The sequence below is a fragment of the Neolamprologus brichardi genome, chromosome 6 (assembly GCF_056152115.1).
Source record: "Neolamprologus brichardi isolate AB-2024 chromosome 6, ASM5615211v1, whole genome shotgun sequence".
NCBI classification, from domain to species: Eukaryota; Metazoa; Chordata; class Actinopteri; order Cichliformes; family Cichlidae; genus Neolamprologus; species Neolamprologus brichardi.
The window spans coordinates 33,347,111-33,372,442 of NC_142109.1; the positions used below are offsets into that span (position 1 = coordinate 33,347,111).

The 25,332-nt window shown below is 41.8% G+C and overlaps 1 protein-coding gene across 3 annotated transcripts in view; it reads left to right on the forward strand.

Moving 5' to 3' along the window:
* LOC102783144 (endonuclease V-like) overlaps nucleotides 1-25,332 on the forward strand; it is a 91,003-nt gene that overhangs the window by 32,613 nt on the left and 33,058 nt on the right. For 2 of the 3 annotated variants that reach the window (XM_087842637.1, XM_087842635.1), the window contains one exon: nucleotides 12,954-13,023. In XM_087842637.1, coding sequence (XP_087698763.1) covers nucleotides 12,954-13,010 — 57 coding nt within the window. In that variant the 3' untranslated portion in view covers nucleotides 13,011-13,023. Of the gene's footprint in view, nucleotides 1-12,953; nucleotides 13,024-18,694; nucleotides 19,061-25,332 lie in introns of those variants that run through there. The other variant, XM_087842636.1, reaches the window with a different exon arrangement.

Below are 25,332 nucleotides of genomic sequence, written 5' to 3' on the forward strand. Positions count from 1 at the left end.
ACATAAAGCAAACATTAAATTATATGCAACATTCTCTGACTGGAAGAAATTTGTTTAATATTTAAACCTATTTTCTGCACATTCCAGCACATAAAATAAAATATTTTTTTGTGTTTACTCTCAGTCTTTCAAATAGATGCAAGTAAAACACAGCAGAAAATAAATAAAGTCAAAGACTAGCGGTCCTGTTGCTCTATTTTCACCTGTAAAGCAGGAGTGGGGTAGGCGGAGGTTTATCCTGGTGCAGGTGTGCCGCAGCGGTCAGTGGAAGAATCCGCGAGTTTCTCTGTGAATTTCCCATTACGTCGTAGCTACTCGGTGCTTGCTTGGAAGTTTAGGGTTTTTTTCGCTGTAAAAAGAAGTTTTCTTCCCACGCACAACGGACACTAATGTTTTTGTCACTTTTTATGGAATCAAACTCAAAGTAAGGTCAGTACTTCCACGCTTTAAATGCTGCACGCTCATACTCTCTCCCGCACTCGATATATTATCCATTGTTGATCTGCACACAGCTGTTGTCACGAACGTCGCACTCGCTTACGTCACTGTCATGAGACACTCTCGCAAAAAACTCACGGTTTTAGTAACGCAGTAACGCAGCGTTCCTACGGGAAAGTAACGGTAATCTAATTACCGTGTTTTCAATAGTAATCCCTTACTTTACTCGTTACTTGAAAAAAGTTATCAGATTGCCCATCTCTGCTGGCTAAGTCACTCCATGTACTTCTTTGTGTTCGGGCAAGACCCTACAGCACGTGTGTGGCACAACATCGGTCTAAGATGCGAATTCTGATTGCAAAAGCTGCCAGACAAGACAGGCCGAGTTTTACTGTAACACAATGAGGGCGAACATTCAACAGGAACCTCAGCTGTGGTATTTGCATCACGTTTTGGCACAAAGCCCACTTAAGAGACTTTTATTAACCAACCAAAACAGTCTCAACAGTAACTTTGTGCACTTTCCAAACATATCAAAGTGTTTTTCTATTTACACGTATTCACACTCCAGTGAACACACCGGGAGCAACTCTGGGTTCAGTATCTTGCCCAAGGATAGTTTGGTATGCAGACCGGAGCACGGATGATACCACCAACCTTCCGATTAGTAGATGACTGCTCTACCCCTGAGCCACAGCCACCTCTACCCGCCAAGTGATTTAGTTCCTGTTTCTCTAATTAGTTTACGAATATGTTTCAGTTTTGGACTGCTGTTTTAAGAAAGCTAGACCAAAAATACCATAATGTAGAGCTTGGGTGCTATAGTGGAGCTTTTTTCATATTTTTTGACATGTTATGGATGAAATGATGAATGGAGACAATAACTGGGAGGTGCAATAATGGATTGCATTTATTAAATGATAAATGAGAAACATTAATTACCACCAACCTAATGATTTCTGAAACTGTGAGTTTTGGCAGACTCCACTTCATGAATATTCTTGTCTAAGGTGACCTTTTGTGCTTTTTCACTCTTTTTAGTGTCACATATTATGTTTTAAGAAAACATACCTTTTCAGGCTCTTTTATCTTTCATCTTTTATGATGCTTCATTCACCAGTTGAGCTTGATAATTAATTACCACTTCTAATATTTTCTTTCGACTTTTATTCACGTCATGCTACCCAGAGAGAATATAACTGTAAGGACATTTCTCTGTGAACCAGCAATTGTGTTCGCATCCAAAATAATATAAGTAGCTTTAGTATTTAGCTTCACTCAGTATGTTCCAGTTAAAAGCAAACTGAAAAATCATATAAGAATCTATTAGGAAATCCATTAATAAAAAATACAACCACAGGAGCAGCTTTTTCTTAATGCATCTGTGCTCACACTGCTGATGTCATCGCTCAGACGTGCTGTATACAGACACTAAACATACATGCACACACACATCCAGCGCACATACGCACGCACAACAAATCGATCTCCTCCTCCTTCCACCCTTTTCATCAGCAGTCAGTTAAAAGCGCTAATGGACAACAGTGAAACCTAATGCTGCTAATGCTCCTCGACAAACATATTTATATCCTGTCAGACGGCTTCACTCGGATGTAACTGGCCTCTGATGCTTCCTTCTTATTTTGGTACAACTATTACTACTTTTTGTGCTACTATTAGTAATACAGACTAGTGGTATTACAACTACAAAATTTGTTCATCACAAGCTGTTAGCCAATGAGCAAACTTTGCCTTATTCTGAAATTGTAAATGAACATTGTGATGTTTGAAATCTTAATCTTATCACGTGTTCAAGTATTCACTGAGAGAATAGATCAAGTACTGTAAGATATCAAGCTGTCATCACTTCAGCTGGTGGTGATGGTGGTGCTTTGCCTCTATCCTCCTGACTACCAGGAAAAAAATGTTGTCCAATCAAAAAATTTTTTAAATCCCCCAATGTTTGTAAGGTAATTAGAAGACTGAAATAGTTTTTTGGGAAAAAACAGTTTTAATTTTTTAGATATCACATGTCCACTGCAGAGGACATTGGAAGGCCAAACATGTAAAAATAAACTTTGATGGCAAATATTTGCTTCAACTCTTCACCAAGGAGAAGTTTGAACTCAAGGAACTGTAGTTGTTTCTTCCCCCAAAACTGCAAGTCATTGCTATACTGAAGCCACGAGTTGGTGATTGCCAGATCAAAAAGTAGAAAAATGCACATACTGTCAATTTCTGAGTGCGAGAGACCATCTTGTAGAAACTCAACATTTGGCAGCAAGGTCCACGTCACCTATATTGGTAGTGTACTCAGCAATTGCCAGTGGCCTTGGCACATGGACAAACCTTTTGTTTTTCTTAGACCATCTTGTGCGTCTGTCCTGAGGTTGATTGCCATAGGCAGAGGATGCCATGACAACTGGCTTGTTGTCCAACCACTTAATGACCCCAAGTTCAGGTCTGAGTACCATCTCTGATGCTCCTCCTTCTTTCTTCTTTAAGGGCTTATTCCCTATGATCTTCTTCATCAGACAACTCAAGATCTGGGTTTCCCTCATCAAACTGCAATACATTTCTTTCTGCTTCTAAAAAGGACTCCTTTTCTGGTCATTTAAAAAAACAGAACAAAATGGAGGAAATGACTACAAATGTCCACTACGGAGGACATTTTTTAAACACTTCACTACTATACTAAAATGAAGTTAGAATTAAGCATACTAGGTTTTATGTGTTATTAAGAGACTTATTTAAAATATTTTAACAACATTTATAGCTAAAAATTGCTCAATAAGAAGTTTTATGCACTTACTTTTCTTCTTCCCATAAAATGTGCTTGCAGCGATGGCCGCCATGTTCCTTAATGAAAAAACTAAAGTTCCCAAAGCTCCACCCCTTCACATTTGGTATCATTGGAAAGCCCTAAATGTCCTCTGTAGATACCAAAAGGAGGCAATTCTGTAGTATGCAGTGCATGGGAGATATTCAGGTTTAGAAAGGTGCTCTACAGAGGACAAATTTGCATTGCTGGTAGTCAGGAGGCTATTGCATCTAATTTGGTGGAGCTGCATTGAATTTTTCAAACACATCGCTGAAGCAATGGTATATGTTGTTTTCTTGAAAAAGTAATTGTTGGACTACTTCAAATCCCACTATGGCGAGACTTCCAACATTATCCAAGGTTATCCAGCCTCGTATCTTTCATTTTGGCCGTATGGTTGTGTAGCCATAACTGACAGATTCGGAGGATGATTTTTAGGCAGAAATTTTGAAAAAAAGAAAAACAAAGCCTACTTGAGGGATTGAAATCCATTATTATGCACACTAATGGGAAGACATCCACTGGTAACAGGATTCTGTGGATTTGGCTGAGATGTACAGTAACAGCGAGTTTCCAGACCTCACCTCTCCTGGATGCTTTACAAAACACACGTAGCTAATTATGTTCCTGCTCCTCCTACAGATGTTACATCTGACTTGCTGTGTGCTTCTGTAACAATTAGTTAACACAAGTAACATTCTTAAAAGGCATCATAAAGTTTGTATTATTTCTTTTTCTTTTTCTCATACAATATACATTTATTTACACTACATCTGAACAGCCTTCCTGCAGAGTCAGCCATGCTAATAACATCTTCCCTGGCAGTCCTATACTCCTCTTTGGATGTAAGATGCACGCGTTTCCCATGCTAAGAGGCGCTATATGTGACTCCACGCTCCAATTTCCCTTTTGGGTTCTGATATATCCCCCGCGTCGGCCAGAGAGACAGAAATGTTTGACAGCTGTGCTTCCAGATTGCAAAAACAGATGGAATTTCAATGTGAGTGATTGGCAATGGGGAGCCTGCATGCATAGAATAAAAGAGATAGAGGAAGAGAAGGAGGAGGTATGCATGTGCTTGAGAGATATTGCTGATGCATGGTTTGTGTGCAGTTATTGAAACCCAGAAAGATTTTGTGTAAGAAGTACAGAGTATAGCTTTATATTTTGTTTTTTAAGACCTTCAGTCTACAGATGCATGAATTTATTCTAGACCCTCTGCCGACTGTAACAAAATATGTTTTTCTGTACATGGCATGTGTGTTTTATGCTTTTGACGAGTGCCCACTTTCTCAGCTTTCTCGCTTCTTGCTTCTCTTGACTTTGTTCGTCTTTGCTGTGCTTGTTTTTTTTTTTTCTTCTCCCGCCACCACCTCTCATCCATCCATCTACCTCCACCCCCCGCCACCCGCAGCTCTGTCTCCACTCTCTGAATAATTCAGGCCTGCAGAGCTAGTGTATTTTTGGTTGTTGTCACCTCAACAGTAACACAAATTCACCCATACGCGTGCATGCACGTACACACACGACTACGCCAGCACACCCGTGGGTGTTGGTCCTCACAAACGATGCAGACAGAAAAGAACCAGACTCTGTAAGACCGCTGAGACTCGCTAACTAAGAGTCGTACTTACAGGGACTTCACATCATCACTGCGCTCCACCCCGTCTCTGCCCTGCTGTTCCAGCGCTGAATAATAATATGTCTCACTTTTCTCTGTCTTCGAAAGTTACACAAAGTTGGAGTGTCGAGTAATTTGTGGGGAAAGGAAAAACTCTGAAACTTTCAGAGCTTTTGCTCACATGGATTTCCCTTTACTTCTACTTGTTTTCGTGCATGTGCTGACTTTTGGGTTTTAGGCAGTTTCTGGAATAAATTTAGAAGTCATTACAAGCCAGACTTTTGGTTTTATAAATGTAATCATTATTTGTCTTCATTAGTCCCATTGAGATCAAGAATCTATCATTAAGCTAAGTGTAAAATCTGCTGAATAAAGCAACACATTTACATATTATTTAAAGGCCAGTTTTGAATTTGTAGGCAACACTAAAATATTTGAGTACATAAAATGCTCGAGGCTTCACTGCATCCTGTGGATGTCAGGAATCATCGAGGGACTTTTCGGCACATCCTGAAGGGGCAGCATAGACCTCACATGATAATGCTGTAATAGTGAAAGTATTCATGGAGTAAGGGTCCAGCATCCAAAATGTTTTCCAAGAACTTCATGGAAAAATACATAACTCTCGAATCAAGAAATCATCCAGCAATTAGTCACTTCCTAACAAACTAACTATATACCAAGAAGTTTATTACAGCTTATTTCAGGAAAGCATTACACAGCATCTCTTCGGATGCTGCTAGGTCTTGTTGTTAGGGGCGTGGCTGCTTTGATTGACAGGTGTGCTGCACAGATTACCTCAGCCGATTGCTGTTTGCGATGCCTCACCTTCCCTAAATCACGTCACTAAACTTGACCTTTTGGAACATTTTTTATCGAATTATCTAACAAATAAAACTGCTTGTTTGGCGTTTGGTGGTGCTCCAGTTTAGTAAATGAAATTCTAGTATTTTATTAGTTTGTTACTTACAACTAATTAGCAGATACACGCCTCTGCATTTCACTTACAAAGTGTATTTATGCAAGTAATGATGCTTTTTCACTGCACATTAAATATGGGCACTTCTTGTCAGGGCTCTGTGTGCGGGCAGGTGGAGATGTGGATCCAAGTGCAGGACTCTGAGACGGAAATATAACGGAAAACCACAGCTTTATTGCTGGCACCAACAAAACAGAAACCAAACATGAAACCACTAACTGGAACACACAGGCAGGATCTGAGGGTACGACGCGACACTGGGTTGAGGACAACACAGAGCTAATATACACAGGGTGGTAATCAGGGAATGGGTAACAGCTGGGAGAGATTAGGGCTAACGAGACAGGGGGAGCTAAGCTGCACACACTAACATAAGACAAAGACTTTCACAATAAAACAGGAAACAAGAAACCACTAAACAAAGATGCAGACACGACACTGAGAGACAGACTAGACACTGAACAGAAACTGCAATACACATGAGAACCCAAAACCTAAGAACTGATCCCTCACCAAGAATAACAGAAACAGATCTATAATGATAATAATAATAATAAACAAAGCACCAGAACATCAAAAAACAATCCATAATGCAAAAATAAACCAAAATATAAGAAACTCAAAATGCTGGGTCAACACTGACCCAGAACCGTAACACTTCTGGCTCTAAACACCTCCCCGAAAAAACCAGACAAACAAACGAAAACACGACAGTGACCAACAATGATAAAAAGATACTTTCTCCACAACAGATTGATCCACATGCTTAATTTGGCACAGATTTTGGGGATGCCCTTCCTGACACAACCTCCCATTTATCCTACAACTGGGTTTCTGTCTCTTCCTGGTTTTGATCTGATGCATATGAGGCAAATGTGTTAACCAGTACAAAAATGATAAGGACGAGTCTTCAACATGCAGAATCCAGAAGGCAGCGGGTCCAGCGATAGCTAAGCCCATCTTTTACACACAGTCTGTAATTGACGTGACACACACTATGACCGCTGCTTTACCTTTACACATGTTGTGGTATTGTTTAGTGTTTAGGTGCTTTAAACGTGTGTGATCGAATGATTCTAGAAGTTGCAAATGTTTAACAAAAATGCAGACAAATGTTCGCTCCTGGTTAGAAAGTATGTTTTCTACGACACAGCGTGCCTCTGCACGATCATCTGTAGGGCTGTCGTGCACGGTAAAGCTTAATTTTCGTGCAAACATTAAACTATTCTCATGCAGCAGATATAATACTTTTTTAGTTCATCCGTTCATTATCTCCATTTAGCTCAATTAGGGGATCAACACAGTTTTTCAAGCATGCAATTCACAATAGTTTATTTTGGACTAAGATGGTAAACCAGCTGTTTGGCAGTCTGACAGTGACTTCGACTCAAATGATTAATCTTTCTTTCTTTGAAAATCGAACATATTTCAGTTTGCTTTGCCAAATGGGTTAAATGGGTTGTGTATTTTTTGTTTAGACATTTTATGGCTCAATTTAAAAAAAATAACACAACCTGACAGATTAATCGAAGTAAATAACTTCACAGGCCAAGAATGAATCTCCTCATTTGTCCTGCTTTAAAGACCAGATTCTCCGTGGAGCAGCATCTCATTGGCTTGATAATGATAGCATCACAGCACGATGTCTTTAGTGGAAGAGAAAAGAGACATGCCTGTGAGGAGAAACTCAGAGAACGAGAAGGCTACACAGCCGTAAAACAGTCACGTCGAACAGCTGACAGGATAAAACATTGGTGAAGATTGACAGCAGAGCTCCACCGGTGCCAGCTGTAGCAGTCGGACTGTGCAACTTTTCTGAATGTGCTGAGAGGATGTGACTGTTTAAAACTGGAGCTTCCCTTCGGGCCCTGAGGCTGTCTAAATGTTAATATATGGCTGTCTGACATTCTGGTGCTGCAGTCACTGGACTGTGGACCTTCATAGACAGAAGCTGGAGGAGAGTTGGAAAGAAGCATAAGAGGAAGCCCTGGGGTGGACATGAGAGAGGCGTGGGGGAGAAAGGATGAGGTTTGGAGGAAAAAGTTTGAGTAGAGTGATAAAAAAGGATTTGGCTTGATGAGAGGTGAATTCCAGGTAGAGGGAGAATGAATTGGTAAAGGAAGGATGGATTTCAAGGGAAGACAGAGCAGAGCATGCAGGCGTAGCTGCAGGGCTTAAGGGCCTTTGGGGGAGTTGGAGGATAAAGACATGCCGTGGGCCACTGGACCAGAGCCTTTGCTCTTCTTGTGTGAGTGTTTGTATATGTGTGGCCTGAATGTATCGAAAGCCCCTGCAGAGAGCCAACGGTGCACATCTGTTCACCTCTTGAGCTCCCACCTTGGCCACAGCTCTGCCAAGTTTTAAACAGATTCTTCTCTGCATTTATACTGCCGTTTTCTGTTGATCAAACAGGTGCAGTGTGATAATCATACGTAGAGCAGGAAATGCTTGGTTTATAAAAGTTAGGGATGCTCCTTGAAACTCATTTGCTTGCTGATTGCATGAGAGAGAAAAAATCAGAGGGCTCAAATACTGTAAAAGTAAGAAGACTGAGAGAAAACTTTCCGAAGTGAATTTAATTGTCAAGGTTAAATTATTATTAAATATCGAATGTATTTAAAAGCCATTGAAAATTGTTAATCACACGACCAAAACTGTATAACATTGCACATTTGTTTCAGGTTACTTTTTCTCAGTGTATCATATACAGCAAGTAATGCCATCATGATGTTACCCATTCTTCAGCGTAGTGTCATGGTTGGTGTAGCCAAAGGGCTGTTATTCCACAAACTTCTATACAACCACACGTCTTTGTGCAGCCCAAGGAGTCGACCCCTGCTGGTTATCAATAGCATCGTCACCATTTAATACCATTATCCCAGACATCCTCATAGCCAAGCTGGTTAACTTGGACTCCCCCCTCTTCTACATGGATCAAAAACTCACAATCTGTCAAGGTTGGCAACCAGAGATCATCCACCCTGTCACTCATCACTGGCTCACCACAGGGATGTGAGCTGAGTCCTCTCCTGTCCATCTACACTAGCGACTGCATCCCCATGCATCCCTGCAACATTATCATCGAAGTCACAGACAGCACTCTGATAAGGCTCATCACTAACAATGACGACACCGCCTACAGAGATGTGGTCCAGCATCTGACAGAATGGCGTGACTACAATAACCTAACCCTCAGCACCAGGAAAACCAAGCAAGTGGTCATGGACCTATGTGGAGAGTCTTCCTTTAACTTCTAAGTTCTTTAGGACCCACATTTCCGAGGACCTATCTTGGACTACAAACACAACCGCCTTAGTGAAGAAAGCCCAGCAGCACCTTCCTTGTTTGAGGGTTCTGAGATGGAACAGGCTGCAGATTGACCTACTAGTGTCCTTCTATCAGCCACAATGTGCTGGTGCACGCCATCTCCGTGTGGTACGCCGGTTGCACAACAGCCGATAAGAAGAAACTCCAGAGGGTCACGAGAACTGCAAAGAAGGTGATCGGCCATCCACTCCCCTCCCTGGACTCCATTGACAGTTATAGATGTCTCTTCAAATCCAGGGCGATTTTAAAAGACCACCTCCATCCTAACCACCACCTATTCAACATCCTGCCCTCTGGAAAAAGGTTCCGATCCAACCAACAGACAATAACAGCTTCTACCTTTGGGCTGTCAGAACACTCAATGCACCAGAACACTGACAAACCTGCGGCCTTCCCCTTTGAACTTATGGTAACCTGAGTGTGTGTATGTCAGCGTGGGTGGATGTGGGTGTACGCGTGAGCAGACCCCCATACAGTTATTCTCTGCAATATCTTGGCAAATGTGCAATAATCCCATTTTTCTTTGGTAACTTATACATCGTATAAAGTGTATACCGTATTTCCCGGACTAAAAAGGACACCGCACCTGACTAAAAGCCGCAGGTGTTTCAATGTTGACTTATCATATGTAAGAGAATATGCACAAAGCGAATTGTCAGGAAAAAGATGGCTGTTTGGAGACACACCCCTTTTATTAATATTTTGAAAAATAAGTTATGGGTACATATTTGCATAACTTTTTAGGTATATGTACAAGTGCCGGTAATTACAAGTACGAAACATGTACTGTGCTTCATAAACGAGTAACAAATTTAGTACATCACAATAACCTACAGCACCCCAGAAAAATAGATTCGGACTACCTTTTAGGCTCAGGTGCAGCGACACGACTTTAACAAGAAGAAAAGTCAGTCATTCACCACCATCTTTCTCTTCTTCCTGCGCACTAAAACCACCAAAGTCCTCTTCTCCAGTGTCGGAAACGAACAGGCTCAGGATGGCTTCGTCATCCACTCTCCGCTTCTCTCCTTTGTTGTCACTTTCAAAACCAAACAAATCCTCGTTGTCAGTGTCGGAGTCGAACACCCTCTGAAGGGCCGTGGCGGTGTCCTGCCCTCCATCATGCAGCAGTCCAGCCCTTCGAAATCCGTTGGTGATCATGGATGTTTTCACACTTTTCCACGCTGTCAGATTCCACCGGTGGAGTTGGGCATAACTTGCTTTTCACAAGTTTATCGCCGCTCGTCATCCACGCCTCCCGCTGAACGCGTAGCGCTACTTTAAAGTTTGTTTTTTGCGCTACTTGTACGGCACTACGTTGCCTGGCAGACGGACATGCCCTTCCGCCAGGCAACGTAGTGCCGTACAACAGCGGAACAAACAAAACAAATCGTCTTACGATATCACAAAAATCATGGACAATCCATAGAAAAGCCACCTGACTAAAAGCCGCAGGGTTCAAAGCTTGTGCAAAAAGTAGCGGCTTATAGCCCGACAATTACAGTATATATATTGTGTATTGTGTATATAGTGTTTTTATATTGTTGTTTTGAAATTTGTCACTTTCTTGCACCTTTGTGGTTTTGCTACCTAATTTAGTTGTGCAGGCAACTTTACACATGACAATAAATTAAGTTCTAAGTTCTTATGAAAAAGGATGCAGGTTTAAAGCGCTTCCTCATTGGCTTCACTGTTCACAGCTGGACGCTGCGTACATCCATGCTAATAAACCATCTGTGAGCTGTTAACATGAGCTACACTCGGTGTCTGTTCACATATAAAGGGTTATCTTTATCTAACACTTGAGAAAAAGAATGTCTTTTGTGGGAGTGTTCTACAGGAACCTGGCAGATGAAACTGGAGCCCAGTAGTGCAGTAGTAGTGGTTCAGTAGTGCTACCGGTTCACCAATGTGATCAGCTCCTTCTTTTCCAACCACAGTCTGAACACACAGCTCCGTCAGAGTGGCTGGACGACTTTGTGAGAACTTTCAACGATCGTCTTTCAACGAGATCCATGATTCAGTTTGGAAATGTGACGTCACCACATTCAGATTAGATGAGAGTGCCGATGGCTTAAAATGCCTTTAAGTGTAGCCTTAGGCAGCATGAGAAGTATTCAGCAGAGTGATAGAGGTGATCCAGTTATTAGTTTTCCAGTCTTAAGAAAATCCCAGCTTTATGGTAAGCATGTTGCACTGGGAGAAACATGATGATTTACATTTTGTCAAGTGTATTTATTTTATTTTTCATTTTTGTTTGTCTCACACTGCAGCTTCACTTTTGATTTAAAAGTGCTCGTCTCCCTCAACACACCCACACTCCACCGCTATCCCGCAAGTATTTCACATCAGTGTGGCGTAATGAACTGAAACAGCCTCACTGAATCAAAGCGTTGATCAAACGCTGGTGAGTGTAACTTCTGTTTGATGTGTTGGAAAGAAGTCACAAATTAACCAAAAACGATCAAACTGAGGTTTATTTTTTTTTATCTTTTCTTTATTTATTTTTGTACTTTTTGCTGTTATGTCAGGTAACACTGCTATTCTTCCAGTGTGGGATTGATTTATTTGTATATCCACAAAACACACAAATGTAAAAAAGGTTCAAGTCAGTTTTTGGAAGGAAATTTATGCAAGTGCAAAACAAATAAACCAATAATCTGATGAATATACCAAGATGCTTGAAAAAACGTGAATGTTAAACCTTACCTCATGAACTCATTTTCACCTGTTACATATTTTGTTTTGGTATCGTCTCACATTGAGACTGTGGCTGTTCTGAAATAACATGTTTTCCTGCAGAGTATTAGAGAAAAATGTGTCAAGGACGTGTGCGTGTACATTTAAGTGTTATAAAAACATCAAACTTTAAACCCCCCCCCCCCCCGACCCACAGCAAGGTCAAATCAATTTTCTTTATGTAGCACCAGTTCCCCTTAGCAGTCATCTCAAGGTATTCTATAATGTCAGCAGCAAAGACTCTATTAAAGAGAAAACCCCAATGATCTCCTGATCCCATCTGAGCAAGCGCTTGTTCATGAAAGCGAGGAAGAACCCCCGTTAAAAAGGAAGAGACCTCTGGCAGAACCAGGCGCAGGGAGAGGAAAGAGAAGACAGAAAAGAGGGGCAAAGAAAGGCCATGAACAAAAAACAGAAAGTACAGGAGAGTAGACACAAGTAAATGACAGAAAATAGAAGCGTTAACCAAGCCTGGTTTTCCAAGTAGGGAGTGTTTGTATCCTAAACCCAAACTCTGAGCTGATTCCAAAGGAAAGGAAGGAAGGAAGCATAGGCAAGCCTGCACTTTGTGGTGTCAGATAATAGATCGTGTCTCATTTACATATTTAAATATAAGATATCCCAAAGTAACAAACTGGGGAAGTTTTTGGCCCCTTGATCATATTGCACGTGTCGTCTCTTCTGTTAGTTTAGTCAGAGCTGCTATTTAAGAATTGGAGATTTTAATTCACCCAAAACTAAATTTCTGAAATCTAATGATGTTTGAGGATGCTGCCTCGGAAACGTATGTGCAAACAGTTGCTGTATCATTTGGCTTGTTTGCCAGATTTGGTAGCAAACAGAAGAGATTTGTACAAAGTCAGCATCGAGGCACTTAATTTTAACTTCAAACTTCTGAGGAATGACTTCGGGGTGTGAGGGCGTTCCTGCTCACCTCGGATCGCAGCTCCACAGTTTGGGACATTGTGTTAAATGTGGAATCTCATTTTTTCTCACTTCATCCTCATCCTCCCCCTCCTCCTCCGCAGGCCGACTGTCGCTCCAGAGAATACCTTCGCATACACTTCCCATCTGCAGATACGTGACTCAGAGAATGAGGTAAGCGTAAAAATCTTACATGTGTGGGTCTCACACTTTGTTGTACACGCTCACACATACACACTCCAAAGTATGTGTAGTGACTTCATCGCTAAAGTAATTTGCAGTCTTAAAAAAAGCTTTAAAGCCAGTGACTCAAAGGAAATTCCCCAAATCCAAAAGTAAAGCCCAGATTGTTGGTACAAAGCCTCATCATTCTCATCTAATTTGCTGCCGGAATTAAGCAAATCTATTATGTAGATGAACAAACAGAAGATAGAGTTGTCTTCAGAAAACTGAAATTGTCTCAGAGTCAGTTTTCTTACTGCTTATTAGTTCAAGCATTGAAGGGAGAGCGGCAGGAAAGAACCTGTAAAGCTGTTCCAAACATCTATGGACTGCACGGCACAAATGTCGATGTCTGTAAGAAAATATTTGAGCTTTATCCTTCATCCTCAGGGAGGTCAGAGGTCATCTACAGTATTTGTGAAGCTGCAGTCCTACAGCTTGTCTTCTGTGACAGGAAATAACTCCATCCTGCCACAGAAGAGTGGACAAGTTTATGTTGAAGAGCCTTTGACGGGTTCTCTGCATTTTCAGGGGGGTGTGGACAGGCCAGAGGTGAACCAAGGACACTTCAGGCAAAGCAGAGACACACAGGCAGTCCGAGAGAGGGAAGGATGAGGAGAGAAAAAGCCTTTGATCCTCTGATTCTCATCTGAAATAACAGGCAGCGCTGCCGAATCTTACCCTACCTTCCTCATTACGGATCAAAGCTGTAGACAGTTAGCACACTCCGATGCTTCGAAAACGCAATCATCTTTCATTTTCCCCGAGTATTTTTTAATCGTGCACAGAATCAAACCTTTAGGTCTGGAGGGCAGATGCTCGAGCGAGCTCACGCTCACGCGCTTGAGGATGCGTGCACCGTCACGTCCCTTGATACCCTACTTGGAAACATAATGGGATGTCCGTGTTCATCCGCTCAGAAGCTTCCTGACTTTGTGAATCCTCTGAGCGCGCTCCACACTTTGATCACCCTCTCTACAAAGAGACTGAGACAGCGAGAGAGGCTTTGTGCTGAGTAGGCAGGGCTACAGCGGGTTCCTCCAGGCCTTAACCCAGCTTTACCCTCTCACTCTCTCACTCACTGCAGGCACATTCGATCAGATGCACTGTACCTTAGTGGTTTGAGCTGAAGTACACACTTTAGGCAGGTAATCGCTTCATTTAAAGAATAGCAAGACTATGATTTGTATGCATGCTGAACGTTTTGTAGGAAATTGCTACTTTGAAATGTTTTTCTATCAGAAAAAAGGGGATGCTGCATAGGAGCAGGTGAGAACCACCTTCCTAACACCACACACAGACACAAGTTGCTGTGCTCTTTATTTGTTGCGCAGTGCTCGGATTGGGCGTTGTGCCTCGATACTGAATTTTCAGCTGCCGTCAACTCTCCTCCTCACTGTAGCTCCTCCACCTGGTCCCAACGTGCTACTGCATGAATAGAGGAGGCTGATTGGACGTTATGTAACAGGTGTTCCACGCAGCATCCCCTAGCAGTGCCCCCTGAACCACCCGCCCCCTCTGTCCTCCCACAGCTGAGCCGCAAACCACACCCCACTACAACAACACTTGAGTGGATCCACTATGCTTTCTTTACTGTCTGTCTGAGCATCAGACTGATTTCAGTGCTCGATTTCTGAAAACTTTTTTACTCCAGGATCTGCAGGTTTCCATCGCTTTTGTTTTTTAGGGGCAGCCAATTGAAAGAGTGCTCGTTTAAGGTTTAAAGCTAAAAATACATATTTTTCAAGAGCATAATAGGTTATTTTTGATGCCAGTTTTTAATTAACTAAATGCTTTGTACTGTTTGGTCATCCATCTATTCATTTTCTTCTGTTTTGTTTTTGTTTCTCTTCTCTTTCTGTTTGTGGTGGATCAGACGTAATGTGAACAAAACATAAGCCTAAAATATTTCATCATCCAATTTTGTTTTTTATCGTTATTATTTTTTATTTTTGGGTGACTCTAATGATTTATGAGCTCTTTTCCAAGTGTGTTTGAAGCTTTAGACTTGTGAGGTATTTCTGTTCAACATCATTTAAAGGAGCTCTCTAATTTTGACCCGTTTTGGACACTTACTACTCCGGCGGTGCTAGCCTATCTGATTTAAAATATCTAACCTTGTGAAGACTCTGTCCCTGGGTGGCAGAGGAAGAGAAATAGTCTCTGTGTCTGTTGGAAAGAGGAGAGATGCATGAAAGATGGAGCAGCAGGAGAGGAGATGAGGAGATCCAATAAATGAGGGAAACAACAGGAGCTGCAGAAGGAGAGAGACAGAGCAAGAGTGTGGAAAAACAAATCAATGGCTGTGTAAGACAGAAAAGGAAAGGAGTCAAGGCAAGACGATAAAAGCTTATCAGTAATGTGAGTGATAGAGAGGTATGCTGGATGTGCTTACCTGTTGTGATTTACTCTGCATGACAGTTCGCTTCTGCCTCGACTTCAGTTCGTCTTTCTGCTGTTTTGCCGTCTCAGTTCTGCATTTAAACACAGCACAAAGTAAATGACAGGCGTCATAACAGTATCCATTATGTTTACAGTAGGGTTTTATGTAACCCTTCATCTATAGGCTGAGTGGGCTCAGTGATCTACTTGGTGCTGTGTGTTTTACATGGGAATTACTGTAAAAATCCAAGTCTGGATTTAGTCTATTCCAGCTGCCATAGGGCGAGAGGCAGAGTGTACCCTGGACAGGTTACCAGTCTGTCACAGGGCTAATACAGAGACAGACAGCCATTAACACTCGCATTCATGCCTATGGCCAATTTAGAATCACCAGATAACCAAACCCCATGCATGTCTTTGGACCACCCAGAGAATTGGGTCAGACTATAACTTTTTTTTTTTTTTTTTTTGCCTGTCCCGTTTGGTTCTTTTGCCATCAGAATTATTGAATAAAGGCGAGGAAAGATGCCCAACGGATTTACTTTACCAAATTGACCATCCCAGCCTTGTCGTAATGGTCTATTTGATTCACCTTTTATTGTTTATTTTATTTATTTTTTTATTTTCACTTGCTAGATACGGGACAGACTTGAATGAGGAAAAGAAAAGGGAGAAAGGAAGAGGGGGAAAAACAGCGGAGAAGAGGGATGGAGATAAAGGGCACAAAAACAAAAACCAACTAAATAAGCAGACACAAAAAATACATATATCAATCACCTGGATCACCTGTTGAGAAAGAAAAAAGAAAACAAGCAAAAGAAAACGAGAGTAATAGAATAAACAACATCACGATGATATATGGGAATATAACAGTAAATACTAAATATTAAACATTATTGTGCAGCACGTAAGATCGACAGCGCACAGTGTGCTTTGAGGTAGGAGCCAAAAAGGGTGTCGTTTGTGTGTGTGAGCACCAGGTCAGACTATAACTAATGAAGTTTCTGGTGAGCATTTATTTTTTTGTGCTCCATAATAATGTTGTCGATGAAAACAAGACAGAGAGAAAACTACCAAGTTTAGTAAGTAAGGTTTAAAGGGAGCAGGGAAAGCATAGCTTGTTTCAGAAAAATGATGAACTATGTGGATTCCCCAAGTCCCCAAGTATAAGATTAATATAGATTAGTTTGATCTTTTGATTAATTCAAGAACCAGGAGGAACACAGGGTGACACACAGGTGGGCTACATCCTATGCAGAAGGTGCATTCTGAAAAAGGAGACTCCACGGTGGTGTCAAGGGAAGACTGTAGCTAGGCAACATTTAATGATAGTCTGTAGGATGGATTCAGAAGAAGAGGAAGGAGGTGAAGGCAGACGTTAAGGATTAAATGGTGGAAGCTGAAGAGGGAAGAATGTTGTGCAAGAGTCCAGGAAGGACTTGAGACAAGCTCTGAGTGGTAGGAAGGAGTTGCCAGCTGATGCGGTGAAAGAAACTGCCATGAATGTGTTTGTTGTATCCTCTGGATAGAGGGAGAAGCATGTGAGGCTGGACACTAAGGAGAAAAGGACTTTTGGCTAGGAAGAAAGATTGAGCTGGAAAGTATGTGCATCTCCATAGGAGAGAAAATGACAGAGGGAAGAAGCTGATGAGCCACAGGCTGAACAGGTTGAGTGCTAGTATTTGTGAGTTACAGTATGTCCAGGTTCTGTTGTTTCATCTTCTGATAGCCCCGTTGTAGCATTGTCACAAACTTTCAATAAGCCATCTGCAAACTATTCAGTTTGAGTTAGTGAGATCAGTTCAATCGACACCCTGCTGTTATACTAATTTTACTGCCCTTTACAAAAACATTTCTAAAATGTCAAGGATAATGTTGGCGAACTAGTCGGGCCAAGGTTGGGCCGATGAGCTCTGTTGGGAGCAGCCGCACTCATTAAAAACTTATAGCAGTACAAGGACACAGCTTGTTGCTGGAAGTAGTATTCAGCATGAGTATTAACTGGAGGACGGAGCTACAGAGGCATTTGGTGTTTCTATTCTTCCACATCAGAAACACAGGTACCACCGCCTATCACCGGCTGTCAGTCTGACATCTTTTAAACACAGTCACTCAGTCTCAGCTCACTTTGGACTGATTAACGGGCCCGTCGTGAGCGAAGATGTGTGTTTGTGCCCAGACTGCGTTATATTGGAGTTAAGCTAACATTTTTTTTGGAGTCTGGCACGTGTTAGGAGAGATTTTTTATGCTTCTTCACGCAAATATGTTGGTAGAAATGTACTCATTTTTAATGTGCCGTACTTAAAAAAGATACGTTACGTGAACTTAATACTTTAGCAAAGTAAATTAGCTCTCATTTCTCTTTAGCAAATTAAAGTCAGAAAATATTAGTGTAAATGGCCTAAATGTTTTTCTTAGACAGCTAAGAATACCTGTACAACATTTTAAAGAGCATAAGTAAATGAGTTAAGTGGATTTGTATGACTTTGGCTGGTGCAAAACTTAAAGCGCCATTGCTCAGATGCATCTTAACACCTTATGGCACTGTAACCACCCAGATTTGTTTCACTGGACACTCCCCATCGCCTGACTCTAAACCATGTGCTTACATGACCAGCCCATCCTTGTTGGTGCCGTGGTGGCAGATGTATATGTTCATGCAACTGGTTGTTTTTCACATTTTTCTGCTCTTTGCAGATTCTGTAAGTTTTACTGGAACTTTAACTGCTTCACATCATCATGTCCTATCACAGCAGACCGTGGGGGTGGCTGAAGTTATGTCAGAAACATCTCCTCTGTTTCTAGTCTCAATTAAGGTGGCCTATTAATAACTAAATCTTGCTAAACACTACTGTTGGCTACACAAGCCAAAGAAAATGCAACGAAAATTATGAAATGAAACAATATGCAGAGTAAACTGCTCTGTATGTGGGCAAAAACTACAGATAACTCGCTATAAGTACATAAACTCCAAATGTACCAATAGGTTAAAGGGACTGAAAAACAGTAGCACAGGTAGAGGAGTTTCCTAATGTTAGCTAACTTCAGTTACTTTGAACTGTAGAATCAAAAACCTCGAGTCCATTGAATCAAACAGGGATTCTTTTACTTTTGAAACATGTCATTAGTGACAGAGAGATTATTTTAGATCAAAAGTCGTGCCTTAAGTTCAAATTTAGTATGATTGTTAGATTTCAGGTTGACACAATATCCCAAAGTTTGTTTCATCATTGTGTGCAGAGGGCGCCGCGGCTCAGTGTATCCTGCAGGACTGTAGCCTCCGGCTGTGTGTGTCAGGCGCTCGGCCCAGACTGACCCAGACTGTGGAACAAACACTTCTTACGCCAACTCTGCTTCTGAGGGACAGTAAATAAAACATGTTCAGGTGAATAAGGGGCTCAAAGCTGTAACAATAGTTTTTTCCTCTTACTCTCTGTGTCCATCTGTTCCTCATTTTCATTCTCTTTGCTGAACGCACACACCGTCAATTCACAATTTAAGTTAATGTGAAGGAGTACAGTTAGAGATGATTGTTAGTGAGGAAGCCGATATCATTTGTGAGCCACTGATTTACACGAGCAGGTTAAACAAGTTTTCAGCAAACCAAAAGGCTAAAGAGAAAATGGAGACGTAAACACAGTTTTTTCCCCATGCAATAAAATTTATTGACATTTCATCTGTGCTCATTTTCTACCTCCAACTAAAGTGATATAGATAGTCTAGCTGAACAGTTGGCTTTTTAACAGCCAGTCTGACTGTGTGCTCACTTCTGTTGGGTGAGATTTCATTGCTTTGTTCTCGATGCTTTCTCAGACGTGTTACTTTGATGAGTACATGACACACACAAATAACAACCTAAGTTGTCAAAAACCAGTGTCATCTGTTAATGCTGCAGTAGGGTTGGGTTACAGCCTCCTCTGTGTGCGATTCTGCCCCAAGCAGCAAAAAACTCTGATTAATGCTGCCTTAAACCTGCATTTTAAAGCGTGCAGTGTGTTCTCGGGGCTTGTTTTGTAGGCGTTCACAATAACTGCAAATCCAAAACATATTTCTTCTGTTCATAATCAAATATATGGAATCGTGTTTTTAAGTGTCCAATGAGCTGCCCAGCGTGTACCGTATTTCCCGGACTACAAAGCACACCCGAATATTAGCCGCACAAGCTAAAATCAGGGGAAAATCCTGTTTTGTACATACATTAGCCGCACCTGACTAAAAGCCGCAGGTGTTTCAATGTTGACTTATCATATGTAAGAGAATATGCACAAAGGGAATTGTCAGGAAAGAGATGGCTGTTTGGAGACACACCCCTTTTATTAATATTTTGAAAAACAAGTTATGGGTACATATTTGCATAACTTTTTAGGTATATGTACAAGCAGCAGTAATTACAAGTACGAAACATGTACTGTGCTTCATAAACGAGTAACAAATGTAGTACATCACAATAACCTACAGCACACCAGAAAAATAGATTCGGACTACCTTTTAGGCTCAGGTGCAGTGACACGGCTTTAACAAGAAGAAAAGTCAGTCATTCACCACCATCTTTCTCTTCTTCCTGCACACTAAAACCACCAAAGTCCTCTTCTCCAGTGTCGGAAACGAACAGGCTCAGGATGGCTTCGTCATCCACTCTCCGCTTCTCTCATTTGTTGTCACTTTCAAAACCAAACAAATCCTCGTTGTCAGTGTCAGAGTTGAACACCCTCAGAAAGGCCGTGGCGGTGTCCTCTCCATCATGCAGCAGTCCAGCCCTTCGAAATCCGTTGGTGATCGTGGATGTTTTCACATTTTTCCACGCTGTCAGAATCCACCGGTGGAGTTGAGCATAACTTGCTTTTCGCAAGTTTATCGCCGCTCATCATCCACGGCTCCGGCTGAACGCGTAGTGCTACTTTGAAGTTTGTTTTTCGCGCTACTTCGAACGGCACTACGTTGCCTGGCGGACGGACATTTGACCAACATACCACTCTTGAACCCCAATCCTTCCGCCAGGCAACGTAGTGCCGGAGAACAGCGGAACAAACAAAACAAATCCTCTTACGATATGACAAAAATCATGGACAATCCTTAGAAAAGCTGCACCTGACTAAAAGCCGCAGGGTTCAAAGCTTCTGCAAAAAGTAGCGGCTTATAGCCCGACAATTACGGTATTTACAATCTCTCTTTATCTCTAACATCCCCAAATCCAAATATGCTTTATCACATCCTGTCAGCGCGGCATGACGAGTAGTGTCACCGCATTATTACTGTTTGTTGGGCTGTTTCTTTCACCATTTCTGTTTTGTACTTTTTCTTTGCCTCTGTGTTTTGTGTGTGCATGCAACAGAAAACAGAAAATGCTCCCTGTTGAATTGAATATTGAAATTGAAGCTGGAATTATGATGAAGCCATTTTTGTCTGACTCCCTTCTGTACTTCTCCCGTTTCCTTTTCTTATTAGGCCTCATTTCACAGTCCCCACTCACTTGTTCAAGTTTCACTGGCTCAGCTTCATCAAAATTTATTTGTGCTTTGTATATATTTAGCTGCCTCTAATCCGCTCTGTGACTCCTCCTTTATCTGGCAGTCAGATGCAATCACTGGCACATTCTACTCTGTGTTGAGATATTAGCAGATGGAGTCATTAGTAATTTTGAACTAGTGAAGGGCAACCTTCAGCCAAGATTTTTTTTTAATAACATGACTCTCTGGCATTTTTTTGGTATCCATGTTTTCTTTCTGTTTTCTTCTCTACTTGTTATTGCTTGACTCTGGGTTGCCTTGATGTGTGTTTCCCTTCCTGCACCCTTCCCAGTGGAGAGAGTTGCACAGCTAGCCCGAGGCTGACATAGTACAGTAACAGTGAAGAGTGTGCATACTATGAGTGTGCATTTCTGTGTTTATGCATCGATGGGGTGATAAGTAAGAAGACAAATTGCAAAAGGGTCGGGCAGTGCAAGGATGGCCAGGAGTTTGCGTGATCAGATTTAGGAGGTTTTGAGCAGAGATGACGGGGAAGGAGATGAATAACGAGATGATTTGAAACCTAAAAGCTGGGAGGAGGCGAGAGGAAGAGTTGGCATCATTGGACTATAAAAGAGTTTCTCTCCTTGTATATTTTCCATTTCTATCGGCATTCTGTCATCAGTTTCCACATCAGCAGAGATACAAATTGCATAGAAAACAGAAGAGAGGGGAAAGTAAAAAGGACACGTTGCACTTAAAGACTGACTCCCTGGGATAAGAAGAGGAGGAGGAGGAAAGAGGAGAGGAGTAAGATGTTGAGGGAGTTTCTAAAGGAGAAAAGCCGATGCTTTATGTGGAATTCTGCAGATAGAGAAACGTCTTTTTCTTCTTCTTTTTATTTATCCTCCCTCCCGTCTGTCTGATGCATTGGAGGAGAAACTGCATTAATTCCACCATGGCCGCGCACAGTAAACCCTCGGCATCGCATTTTGTGCCGCCTTGCCTACCTCTGGCAGGATGCCGCTCAAGTGCTGATAAATTGCCACCACCCACCTCATTTTTCACCGCAGCCGTCTCATCGTCAAACACACTGACACAAAACCCCTGTATGCTCCTCAGCAATAACAGGAACAATCGCTGAACCCCAGGAATCGGAGACGAGGAGATAGAGGGGAAGGACAAATGGAGAGGTGGATAAGTAGGTGTGTTTTAGGAAGGGGGCAGAGAAATGAAAACACAGCCGCAAACATTAATTTAGTTTTAGTTTAACTTGCTTTGGGCATCATTTTCACATTTGTCAGCAAACATAACATAACTTTGTGTTTGGAGTTTTGATTTTTACATTGAATATATATTGGATATACTGGATTCCTGTTTTGACATCTTTACCGTAAGCTTTAGTTTTTTACTCTTCTAGTGCTCGTTTAGAGTTCTACTCTATTTAGCTTCAGTTCCTTTTCTGAGTTTATCTCTTGTGTTTTTAGTTCCCTCGACTTTTCCCTGTTTGTTTCTCCTTTTGTCTCATCTCTGTAATATGTCTGTGAAGGTTCTCATTCATCCAGGTCATAGTAGTCAAAGGAGCTTGCAAAGAAAAGCGTCTGGACTTCTTTAAGTTACTTGAAGACGTTTCACCTCTCATCCGAGAAGCTTCTTCAGTTCTAAGGTCAAATGGTGGCTGATTGGGACCCACACCCAGTTTCACACCTTGGCTCAGGCGATTCGAGGATCATCAGGGGGTCCTTTTGTCCCTCGCTGGGGGGAAACTCCCACTAGGTTTATATCTGGGACTCTCCACCATTTGACCTTCTTCTCGAGCTTCTCAGATGAGAGGTGAAACGTCTTCAAGTAACTTAAAGAAGTCCAGACGCTTTTCTTTGCAAGCTCCTTTGACCATCTCTGTAATAATGCCTTAGTCCCCCCTGTGTTTTTTAAGTGTTCATTTTTATGTCTATGTTGGTAGCCTTTAAGTCATTTCCTCTGTGTTCCCCCATGAATGAATTCATTTCTGATTATCATTAATCTTTGATTGTTGAGGGGCTCCTTGTTTCCGTATGGTGATTGCTCATTTTCTGCTTTACTTTGATACATGTTTCCTCTTGTTTGCTGCTTTGGGTTTTGCTTCCTCCTTGTCTGATGGTCTTCACCTGTGTCAATTACCTGCACGTGCACCTCGTTCCACAGCTGTGTCTGATCCCCAATCAGCCCTCAGTTAGCATATAGTGAAGGTGTGCTGCTTGTTTTTTCCCCCCTTGCCCCTTATTTTTCTTTTGCCTCCTGCATTTGAGTCCATCTCTGAAGTCTAACTAATCATTTGCAATAACATATGAAAAACAACTTCAAGACACTGACCAATAAATCTTTCCTCAGTCCTCTAAACTCGACTTAATTTCTCCCACAGTTGCCAGTTCTGATTTTATGTCTTTCCTTTGCTTATTTCAGGAAAGAATGGTGACATATATTTATTTATTTATTGCTTAGCTCTTTTCTGACTCTGGGGACAAACGTGAAATATTGTTAGTTTAAAGACCATACTGATTTTTACACATCTATGTACAAAGATAAGTCAGAAAATATACAGAGACTGACATTTAATAGCAGAATAGAGAACAGTGATGTATGGGATCCACCGCCAGTAGTAAAATATATATAAAGCACAATGGTAGGTTGTGTCTGACCTCTTGAGGTTGTGGTCAGCTGCATTTTTAAGGAGCTGATCATTATGCTCCAATAAAGATGAAAAAGTTGCAGAAATCAAGCATTTAAAAAATGGGGTGTTATTATTAAAAAGACATGTAAGTTTCAGGGTGTGCAAACTTTTCAATGAGAGTTTTAAATGATGATCAAATCCTGATGTATAATCATGCTTCCATACTTACATGTTGTTCAGCATAACAATGCAGGACAGTATCATTTGTATGCATTACATCACTGTTGCTGTGGGTAAACATGGTCGCCATGTTACGGCAGAATTTCTTTGTGTAGTTTTAAGTAAATTAAAGGTGAAATCCAGTTTTATATACACACATGGTCATGTGAATAGCTCTACTGTCCCCACATGACACAATAGTCGTGTCCAAATTCATGGGCTGCATCCTCCTGAGGACCCGGCCTTCGCGGTCTACGTGGGCCGGGTCCTCAGAAGGTTGGGTAGACGGGAAGTAAACGGCTGGGGAAATTGGACGGTCTAGCCTTCTGATTAGCGTCACCGCTGTCTCGGTGGAGTTTAATAAACTCAGCCGTCTGCTCCTTGCTATCTAAAATATAACAGGACACTGGCGTAAATTCTCGACCGTCTCATACTTCTGTTTAATCAGTTTTCTATTTGACGTTTAGTCAGCTGTGTAAAAATCAAGGAGGAACCCACCCGAGGGATTAATAAAGTTTTATTTTATCTAATCTAATCTAATAACTTTAATCTCAGCCAAACCGATTTACTCACAAACAAACAAAACACAGAAAAAAGCCCAACAATAACATTTTTAGGTTGTCTAAGTGACTTATATATTACGTTTAACCCGAGTAGCGAAAGTCCGCGGTGATCTGAAAATGATGTGCCGGGAGTTGTGCCGTTCTCGGCCGCATCAGTAACCCTCGAGCTCCCGGCTAGCTGTCGAGCTGGTGGGTAGCAGACGTCGCCGAAAACGTCGAAGCACTTTTGCAAATATGCAATATCTTGATAAACCGAGCAGATATTTGATGTTTACACAGCTACTTTCTTGCCTGAAAATATGTTAAAAGTTTATTTTGTGACTCAGAAAGATTAGTATGAATAATTTTAAAACTTAGTAGCGGCCGCCATTGTTGGAAACTGGAGTTTGGCTGGGATATTCTGGGATATCGTAGGCCACGAAGAACACACCCGACTCATCCTTCAAATTCGGGGAAAAGGAGGACGCATTTGTCGGCTGCATTCAGAGGAGTCTACGAATTTGGACAGCCTTCGGCGCGTCGCTGTGACGTAATCGGTCTACAAATACGGCCTCAGGAGGATGCAGCCCATGAATTTGGACACGACCAATGTTTCACCTACAGGAGGATTTCATTGACGTCGAGGTTTCAAACGGTGGCACAAGACGATTAAGGTCTTTTTTTAGCTGCTGATGAGTTGTGAATTTAAGCTGCATCACTGCACGACACGACAAATATTTGTTGCCTGCTTCCGTATCCCAACAGTGCCATCAATTCCAGCCACATCACGGTGAAAAAAAATTCCCCCAGGCAGTCGCGTTGGAAGGTTTGAGTCACACCGCAGATTCCTGCCGGATGCTGCTCTGTTCGCAGGACACCGGTTCGGCAGGAGAAAGGTCTTTGGGTGACTCAAAGATGTGGAAAGACACATCGACAAGTTAATCAATTTCTCTCTGCTGCCATCGTGCTTTGACCTTTTCTGCTGGTGAATAATGTCAGTGAGAAGGAGTCATGCCTGAT